The 10073-nt window shown below is 57.1% G+C and overlaps 1 protein-coding gene across 1 annotated transcript; it reads right to left on the bottom strand.

Moving 5' to 3' along the window:
- Window positions 1-7521: 7521 nt before the first annotated feature.
- Window positions 7522-9732, bottom strand: LOC9268135 (protein ACCELERATED CELL DEATH 6). The gene is made up of 2 exons (XM_015761236.3): window positions 9108-9732; window positions 7522-8546 (listed from the first exon to the last, which is right to left on the bottom strand). The coding sequence occupies exons 1-2, from the start codon at window positions 9729-9731 to the stop codon at window positions 7761-7763; spliced, it is 1410 nt and encodes a 469-aa protein (XP_015616722.3). The 5' UTR covers window position 9732; the 3' UTR covers window positions 7522-7760.
- Window positions 9733-10073: the final 341 nt, after the last annotated feature.

Below are 10073 nucleotides of genomic sequence, written 5' to 3'. Positions count from 1 at the left end.
GCCGGGGGACGCCGACCACTCGATACGGACCCTCCCACATTGGTGAAAGCTTGCTCAATCCAGCACGCGTTTGGACGCGGCGTAGGACGAGGTCGTCGACGCAGAGTGATCGGGCCCGGACGTGGCGCTGATGGTAGCGCCGCAGGCTCTGCTGGTAGCGCGCGGCTCGGAGGGCCGCGCGCCGCCTTCGCTCTTCCAAGTAGTCGAGGTCATCTCTGCGAAGCTGATTTTGATCAGCCTCGCAATACATGGTAGCCCGGGGAGACCTCAGGGTGAGCTCGGATGGGAGAACCGCTTCCGCGCCGTAGACGAGGAAGAAAGGCGTTTCCCCGGTTGCTCGGCTTGGTGTAGTTCGGTTTGCCCAGAGCACCGCTGGCAACTCCTCGATCCATGAATCGCCGTGCTTCTTGAGTATGTTGAAGGTCTTGGTTTTAAGGCCTTTGAGGATTTCCGCATTGGCGCGCTCCACTTGGCCATTGCTTCTGGGGTGGGCAGGTGAGGCGAAGCAGAGCTTGATGCCCATGTCTTCGCAGTAGTCGCCGAAGAGTTCACTAGTGAATTGGGTGCCATTATCCGTAATAATACGGTTAGGCACTCCAAACCGGGCCGTGATGCCCTTAATGAATTTAAGTGCGGAGTGCTTATCGATCTTGACGACCGGATAAGCCTCGGGCCACTTAGTGAACCTGTCGATCGCGACATACAGATACTCAAACCCGCCCGGGGCCCGCCTAAACGGTCCCAGGATATCGAGTCCCCAGACAGCAAATGGCCACGAAAGTGGTATGGTCTGCAGGGCCTGGGCCGGCTAATGGATTTGCTTGGCGTGGAATTGACACGCTCTACATCGCCGGACCAGGTTGACCGCATCATTAAGAGCTGTCGGCTAATAGAAACCCTGGCGAAAAGCTTTACCAACCAAGGTGCGCGAGGCGGAGTGGGCTCCGCATTCGCCTTCATGGATATCGGCAAGAAGCACAACGCCTTGTTCCCGAGGAATGCACTTCAAGAGGATTCCATTAGCCGCGCGTCGATAGAGGGTCCCTTCTACCAGCACGTAGCGTTTGGAGATGCGATGGACGCGTTCACTCCCTTCGCGGTCCTCGGGTAGAGTCTTATCTGTGAGGTATGCTTGGATCTCGGCGATCCAAGCAATCAATCTAAGGGAGTTGGGAGCACTCCCCTCGGGTCCCGAGGCCTGGACTCCGACAGGCCTCAGGGGCCGGTCAGGCGCATCCGTCTCCCCTAAGGGGTCGGGTCGCGCCGACGGCTGGGCAAGCCTTTCTTCAAAGGCGCCCGGTGGGGTCTGGGCTCGCGAGGACGCGAGCCGTGAGAGTTCGTCGGCAATCATGTTATCCCGTCTGGGCACATGCCGAAGCTCAATCCCGTCAAAATGGCGCTCCATACGCCGTACTTGGCGCACGTAGGCGTCCATCTGCGGGTCAGAGCACTGGTACTCCTTACAGACTTGGTTAACGACCAGCTGGGAGTCGCCTAACACCAGGAGGCGGCGGATCCCCAGTCCAGCTGCCACTCTTAGTCCGGCAAGGAGTCCCTCGTATTCTGCCATATTATTGGTCGCTCGAAAGTCGAGGCGGACCAAGTATCTGAGGACGTCTCCGCTCGGAGAGGTCAACGTGACCCCCGCACCGGCGCCCTGAAGAGACAGGGAGCCGTCGAACTGCATCACCCAGTGGGCGGTGTGAGGCAGCTGCGAGGGGTCCGCGCTGGCCTCGGGGATCGAGACGGGCTCGGGAGCCGGGGTCCACTCTGCCACAAAATCGGCGAGGGCCTGGCTCTTGATAGCGTGGCGTGGTTCAAAGTGCAAATCGAACTCAGAAAGTTCGATTGCCCATTTCACCACCCGTCCTGTACCCTCTCGATTATGCAAGATTTGACCGAGGGGGTAAGACGTAACTACTGTGACCCGATGCGCCTGGAAATAATGGCGCAGTTTCCTCGAGGCCATCAGAATAGCGTAAAGCATCTTCTGGGCCTGAGGGTATCGGGTTTTGGCGTCCCGGAGGGCCTCACTAACAAAGTAGACGGGCCGCTGCACCTTTCGGTGGGGCCGATCCTCTTCGCTAGGGGCCGCATCCCTGGGGCACTCTTCGTCCAAGCAGCCTCGCGGGGCGCACTTATCTTCTGTGCTGATGACCTCGGGGTCGGAGGATAACAGGGGTGGCCTTCCCACAGTGGCTTCGGGGCCGTCCTGGGGGTCGGGGGCTCCTGGCGTCGTCGGAAAAGCGGGCAAAGGGCCAACTCCGGTCGTCAGGGGCCTTAGGCCTCCGTTAGGCTCGGGGGCCTCTTCTTCCTGCTCTTTCCCGGGTCGGGTCAGCACAGGGTTAGCCTCGGGGTCGAAGGGCGATAGGTGCGGCCTTCCCACAGTGGCCTCAGGGCCTTCCTGGGGGTCGGGGGCTCCTAGCACTGTCTGACAAGCGGGCAGAGGGCCAACTCCGGTCGTCAGGGGCCTTGGGCCACCGTTCGGCTCGGGAGCCTCTCCTCCCTGCTCTCTCCCGGGCCAAGTCGGCACAGGGTGGGGAAGCGTGAAATGAGAATTGTTCTCATCGCGCTCCACAACCAATGCCGCACTAACTACTTGCGGGGTCGCCGCTAAGTAGAGTAACAAGGGCTCGTCTGGCTCCGGGGCGACCAGAACTGGGGGAGAGCTTAGATACGCCTTCAACTGGGTGAGGGCATTTTCGGCTTCCTCCATCCAGGTAAACGGTCCGGAGCGTTTGAGAAGCTTAAATAAGGGTAACGCCTTCTCTCCCAGCCTCGATATGAACCGACTTAGGGCGGCCATGCAACCGGTGACGCATTGCACATCCCTAAGTTTGCTGGGGGGCGCATCCGCTCTATAGCCCGTATCTTCTCAGGGTTGGCCTCAATGCCTCGGGCAGAGACCAAGAACCCTAGAAGCTTGCCCGCAGGTACACCGAACACACACTTATCGGGGTTTAGTTTTATGCGGGCGGAGCGGAGACTCTCAAAAGTTTCCGCTAGATCTGAGAGTAACATTTCCTGGTTGCGCGTCTTTACAACCAAGTCATCGACATAAGCCTCAACATTACGTCCTAATTGGTTACCCAAAGAAATTCGAGTAGTACGTTGAAAAGTAGGACCTGCATTCTTTAACCCGAAGGGCATTGTCGTATAACAATAGGTTCCTATGGGGGTAATGAACGCAGTTTTTTCCTCATCCTCCCTAGCCATGCGAATCTGATGGTAACCAGAGTATGCATCTAGAAAACACAAAAGGTCGCACCCCGCAGTGGAGTCGACAATCTGATCTATGTGAGGCAGGGGGTAAGAATCCTTAGGACATGCCTTGTTAAGGTCGGTGTAGTCGATGCACATCCGAAGCTTGCCGTTCGCCTTGGGAACGACCACCGGGTTCGCCAGCCACTCCGGATGGATGACCTCACGGATGAATCCGGCTTCCAGAAGTCGCGCCACCTCCTCGCGGATGAAGGCTTGACGTTCCAGGGCCTGCCGCCGCACTTTCTGCCGGACCGGCCTTGCGCCCGGCCGCACGGTGAGACGGTGCTCAATCACCTCCCTGGGGACCCCGGGCATATCCGCCGGTCTCCATGCGAAGACGTCAGCGTTTGCCCGCAGGAAGGAGACGAGCGCGTCTTCCTATTTGCCGTCCAGAAGACCACCGATCCGTGTGGTCTTGGACGGGCCGTCGCCCAGGGCAACCTCCTTGACCGGGACCTCGTCGCCTGTGATCATCCGTTGCCTCGGGGTGGCGGGGGCGGAAGCGCCAAGCCTCTCGTCGCCACCCTCGGGCTTGGATGCAGCGGCGAGGTGGTCCGCGCGCTGCTCCAGACAAGCGAGCGCGACTTTGAGGTCGCCATGGACAGAGATGGGGCCACCGGGGCCCGGCATCTTCATCTGTAGGTAGGCGTAGTGGACCGCCGCCATGAACTTCACCAACGCGGGCCTCCCCAGGACCGCGTTGTAGGGCAGACTGAGGTCCGCCACATCGAAGTTCACCCGCTCCGTGCGGAAGTTGGCGGATCCACCGAAGGTGACCGGTAGGTCGATGTGACCTAACGGCCACGTGTGCCCCGGCGTCACACCGATAATTGGCTGGGACGGCCGGAGCACCATCCCCGGGGCTTTGATGGCGTCAAAGGCCGCAGGGGAAAGGATGTTGAGGGCCGCTCCCCCATCAATGAGGACACGCCCCAACTTCACGTTGCAAACGGTGGGAGAAACCACCATCGTGATCTGCCCTCCCCGGGCAACGCACGGTGGGTGGTCGGTCTGGTCGAAGGTGAGGGCAACCTCCGACCACCGCGCCCGACACGTCGCCTCATGAGTAGGGGCCGTGGCCAGAAGCTCTCGCTTCATGGCCTTGAAGCTCCGGCGAGAAACGTGAGCACACGCTCCCCCATCGACGGTGGCAATGGTGGCCCCAGGCTCTTGGAAACCTAGGTCATCATCGCCGTCATCGATGTCCTCGTCGGGGGCCTTCTGCTTGGCCTCACTTCGCCGATTACCGGAAGGAACCGCCGGGGATTTGCCCTCTCGGCGCTCCTGCCTCCTCTCCTCCTCCCACTTCCTCGTCCGCTCAGCCAAACTTTTGACTGCACGGCAGTCCGCAAGGTCGTGAAGGGAAGTGTTGTGGACGGTGCACCACTTGCCGGTTGGGCGCTCCCTGTTGGGAGCGCCGGCCTCGTTCTTTTTGCCTCCCGCAGGCCTCCCCTTTCGGGTGGCCCGCGAAGCGCCCTCGACGGCGAGGACATGACCCTCGTCGTCGGTATGGGCTGACCTCTTCTTCCTCCTCCTGTCACGCCGCCCTATCTGAGCGGCGGATCCGGGGGCGGCCGAAGCTGCCACACCGGAACCGGAGGGGTTCCAGGTCCATGCCTCCTCCTTACGAGCCACTCGGTCCGCGAGCTGAAAAAGCTCCGCGGTAGTTTGGGGCTCCTTGGAGGCGATCTTTTCAAGCATGCGGTTGTGCCGCACACCCCCCCTGAACGCGTAAATCACCGCGTGCGCAGGGATGCATGGTATGGTGTTGCGGACTTGACAGAACCGCTGAATGTACAAGCGAAGTGACTCATCATCCCTTCGCTGTACTGCGTGCAAGTCCGCTTCCTCACCTGGGCGCGGATATGTGCCTTGGAAGTTCATGGTGAACTGTTGGCACAAATCCTCCCAAGAGTGGACAAACGCGGGTGGCAAGTTCATTAGCCAACCCCGCGCTTGTCCTTTCAGGGCCATGGGAAAGAAATTCGCCATGACCCTGTCGTCACCCCGGGCGGCCTCGATCCCGGTCGTGTAGACCTGGAGAAACTCGGCGGGGTTGACGCTCCCGTCATATTTTTCGGCGATGGTGGGCCGGAACCTTGGGGGCCAACGGACATTCCGAAGGCTCGCCACAAAGGCTCTACAGCCGACACCACCAACTGGGGGCACGGAGGGCTGATCCCCGCGTCCGTGGTGAGGTGACACTCCGGACGAGGAGGCGCCCTCCGTTGCGTGGGGAGCACGTCGGCCATTACGCCGGCGCTCGATACTGATGCGAGCATCCGGTTCCCCACGCAGATCTTCCCGGGTCGGAGGCGTTGACGAAGGAGTGGCGGCCGAATGGCGAACAGCGGCTGCCGCTCGCCGCGCCCTCCGTCTTGACGATGCGGAGCCGGTGGTAGCAGCACCAGAGGCCTTGGTGGCGGAGGACCGCCCACCAGCATCTAGGCGCTGCCGTGCAGTCATGACCAATTTGGCCACATCGTCCAGCCAACGTTGGGCTGGAGACTCCGGGTCATGGGCGACGGGCGGGTGACGTAGGAGCGCGCCCGCAGCTTGGAGCGCGCCCTGGGGCGTGCTGCCGTCGCCGTAGACGAGGAGGCGACGCTCCCCATCTCGCCGCCCTTCTCCACCTCCTGTGGGTGTCGAAGTCACGGATCCTTCGGCCCTCTCGAGCGCCTTCTCCCGCCTAGGACTTTGGCGTGGAGGGGGCGGTGGAGTACGAGCTCGACGGCGTGGGTTTGGCTCCCCGTCGTCACCGCTCATACTCGGGGAGAGGTCGTGCGCCTTTGCTGGCTCGGCCATTGGGCTGAACAGGAAAAGCTTGGCGCACACGAAAGAGTGCGAGAGCTCAGAAAATCCCTCGCAGAGCCCCCTACCTGGCGCGCCAGATGACGGAGCGTGGGGCTCCTCACCGGGAGACCGCGCAGGCCCCCCTTTGCCGGTTCGGCCGGGGGCCCTGGGTGAGGTTCTAAGCTCTTGGTCTGTGGAAAGTTCGCGAGAGTGAAATCACACAAGACACGGGCGATGTATACAGGTTCGGGCCGCTGAGAAGCGTAATACCCTACTCCTGTGTTTTGGGAGATCTGTGTATGAAGGAGCTACAAAGTATCAGCCAGCCTCTCCCTTGTTCTAGGTTTCTAATCTGGAAAAGTCCAATCCCCCCTCTCAGTGGGCAAGGTCCTCCTTTTATATCTTAAGGGGATACCACATGCACCATTTCTCTCTTTTTTTGTGGGGACTTACCCCCCCCCCCCTTTCCATAAATGGACGGAGATTTGTATAGTTGCCGTCCGAGTCACCTTCTGATGAGACGGCCCACAACTACCTCCACTTTCGCCGGGAGCAGGTGCGACGTGGAATCGTGGCTGTCTACTGACGACATGACCGGTATCAGACCAGTCACGTCGGTCATTCTTGTCCACCACGTGTCAGCTTAGCAATCTACATGCTCGCCCTTCTTCACACAACATCTTGCCTATAATGGTTTAGGATGAAGCCTGGCATATATCTGACCAGGACTAACGTGCCATCTCTAGGAGGTAACACGCTAGCTCCAGCTGGGGACGAGCGCCTAGAAGCCCTCGTCCTGACGGGATGGGGCGAGGCGTGCATCAGATCGCCTGTCGCCACCTAACCCACGATCTGACCGGTCTGTGACTGGTCACAGACCGGATAAACGAGTGCACTGCACTGCGTTACATGCGGCGTGACACGCTTAGCCAAACCGCAATAAATGTGGTTAGGTGAGCCCCACTGTGCTCACCTAACCCATACGCGGAGCAAAAACCCACGAGGGGTCGGGGCGCCTCGGCCCTCGGGGCCGAGGGGGGTGCGGCCCGACCCCCTCGGGGGGACTAAGAGGAGGGCGAATGCATCACCCTCGGGCCCGACGTCCCTCGGGGGTACCAGGCCACGTATGCGATTGTGTCTGCCTCAAACCTCTAGTCATGATACTCCTGATCCCATGTCACCGACAACATGCATATAGAAGTTAATATGAATGTGGATGCATATTAATATGTTAAGTCATTCATAACGTGTGTTTCATATGAATGTAGCCAATACTAGAATGATTTACATTATGAAATAGAGGGAGCTAATAATTAATTAATAATGTACTAAAGGATTGCTCTATTTTCCGTGTGTACCGTTCCGGTTATCAATACCAGCGCCTCGCCGCCTACAGAGCGTCTGGGGGAAGCCCCCCGTTTCACCCCTTTCTCCTCCTCCTCCCCCAACCCCAAATCATATCATATATCCCAGCCGGAGTTGTATTGACAATCGACACTTTTTTTTTCCAATTTTCCTTAAAAACACACACATGCATGCACTGTAACAATTATTAAAATTCTTAATAAAAGTGCACTGGCATATGTGTTTTTTTAGGAAAACATTGGCATATATGTTGACTACGGAAGAAGTTCAGATTTGAACCCTAACGCTTGAAGTCATGCACCATCTAATATGATATCACATCAGAGATGTTCACCGCATCATATTAACTTTCTGTGGACGTATCTCATAATCACTGGTGCTAGCCTCCAAACAAAGAACAGAACGCACAGCGGAGTGCAAAGGGGCCCACCGAAGATGACCAAGTAGACAAGATTGGACTTCACCAGGTCGACGGTGATGGGGACCCCAATCTTCGCGAGCACCGTGATCCCCATCCTCCTCTGCAGCACGTACGCGCAGATCAGCATCCGCACCACCTCCCTGTTCCTGAACAGCAGCGTGCCGGTGGTGAAGACGCAGACGCCCACCGCCGTGGCGCGGGACACCGGGGCCAGCACCAGGTACACCCCGAGCGCGAAGGCCACCAGCAAGCTCCTCGTCGACTTGCGCATCCACGACAGGGAGTGCTTGAAGTACCTGTGCCGGATCTTCCAGTCCACCGCCGCCGTCCCGGCGTAGATCAGGCTGAACGTGGCGAGCATGGAGCAGGTGAAGGCCACCGTCACGGCGTACATGAACGCGTCGAAGGCGTACCTCCCCGACAGCGCCGGAGAGCCCGCGACGACGACGACGTTGCCACGGCCATTGTTATTATTACCATCGCCAGCCGCGTAGCCACCGGGCGGCGAGAAAGCCGCCGCGAACGCGACAGTGGCGACGAGGACGGAGCCGACGCCCAGGATCTGCGTCGACTCCGTCATTTTCTTGGACTCGGCGATCTCGTCTAGCTTGGGTACGTACTGCTGCTGGAAGTGATCGCGCCGGATGTTGCCGCTGAGGGCTTTCGCTACCACCAGGGACCAAAGTATCCACGTTCGTGCGTTCTGCATCAACAAATTACTAAATTAGATGCAAAATCATCTCTAATTAAAGGGACTTACTATGTTTCAGTTGATTGGTTATATATGAGTTGGTTTAGAGACTAGAGATGTCTATAACAAGGGTAATTTTAATATCTCTGAGAAGGTACTAAGAGGTACCATATTTCTATGGTAAATTTAATACTTCTAGGTATTAAGTAAGGTACTAAAATTTTGATATCTCAACTGTAAAATTCCCCCTATATAACAATTAAAAAAGAAAAAAAAATATCCAAATACTCCTCTAAACTTTAGATAGAAATACTTCTACACCCTAAACTTTAAAATCAGATCTTTGCAAAACCATTCATATTACTCCCTAAGGTGGTTTTGTATAGTTATTTTTATCTAATTTTTATATAAATTGGATGAGTTTGATCACATGGCATACATATTGGACACACATGTGTGTGTATGTGTATGTATGTAGGTACAATGGTACATACGTATGTAGACAGCTCTATTAAATGGAGAGGCAAGTAACATTAGAATTTAGAAATTACCAGTCAAGCGAAAGTGATTTACCGTTTTGTAGTTAAGCCCAGCGGGAATGGTACACCTTGAGAGGTCAGCCGGAGTGAGGCCGTCGTTGTTGGCAAGATCCAAGCAAACCCTGCGATTCCGCAGCAGGTAGCAGAACACGTTGAGGACACCGCTCGCGACCGCCAGGTGCAGCGCGGTGTTGCCGTCGTCGTCCTGCGCGTTGAGGATGGGCGTCGCCAGCTGAGAGCCGTCCCGCCTCCGCCTGTCGTCGGTGGCGAATCCCACGATCTCCTCCCTCCCCCGGTCGACGGCGACGTGGAGGAAGGTCCTCCCGCGGGCGTCGCGGAGGCCGGCGCACTCCGGGCACCTGTGGAGGAGGAGGGCCACGAGCTTGAGGTTTCCCATGGACGCGGCGACGTGTATGGGGTACTCGCCGTTGCTGTCCGGCCGGCAGGCTAAGGACGGGTCGGCTTTCAGGAGAACTTGAGTCGATGTCCGGCGGCGGCGGCGGCCATTGCGCGAGCACGGCCATCGCAAGGCGAGCCGCCGGAGGAGTGAGCTCTTCTCGAGCTCGATCTCTGGTCCCTCCGCTGAGGCTGCGAAATGGAGCGCTGTGCTGCCGGATGCGTCGGCTTCGCCGGAGAGACCATCGTTCCATTGCAGCATCTTTTCTGTCATTTCTTTATAATTTACAAAGCAAAGCTTAAGATAAACCAATATACAACACGGTAGCTATCAAACTATTGCTCAGCACTGTTTTTTTTTTAAAAAAAGGCATAATTTTAAACTGTGATGTTTTAAGAATAATTTTTAAGTGTGATCTTAGCAATCGTAAAGGAGTGTTTATTCATCAGTTGATTGAATTTTCATAAACTGCCATTAGGAATGAAAACGTACGGCTCGGATACTGTGAAAGCTACCTCTACTATATTTGCTTTCATCTTTTTATTTAAAAACCGAAACGAATACTCTAAAATCCAGATATGAAAACGAAACCAATCGGAATGC

The sequence above is a fragment of the Oryza sativa genome, chromosome 11, assembly GCF_034140825.1.
Source record: "Oryza sativa Japonica Group chromosome 11, ASM3414082v1".
In the NCBI taxonomy this organism is placed as follows: domain Eukaryota; kingdom Viridiplantae; phylum Streptophyta; class Magnoliopsida; order Poales; family Poaceae; genus Oryza; species Oryza sativa.
Note: the sequence above shows the minus strand (reverse complement) of the source record. Positions and strands in the feature narration are given on the sequence as shown.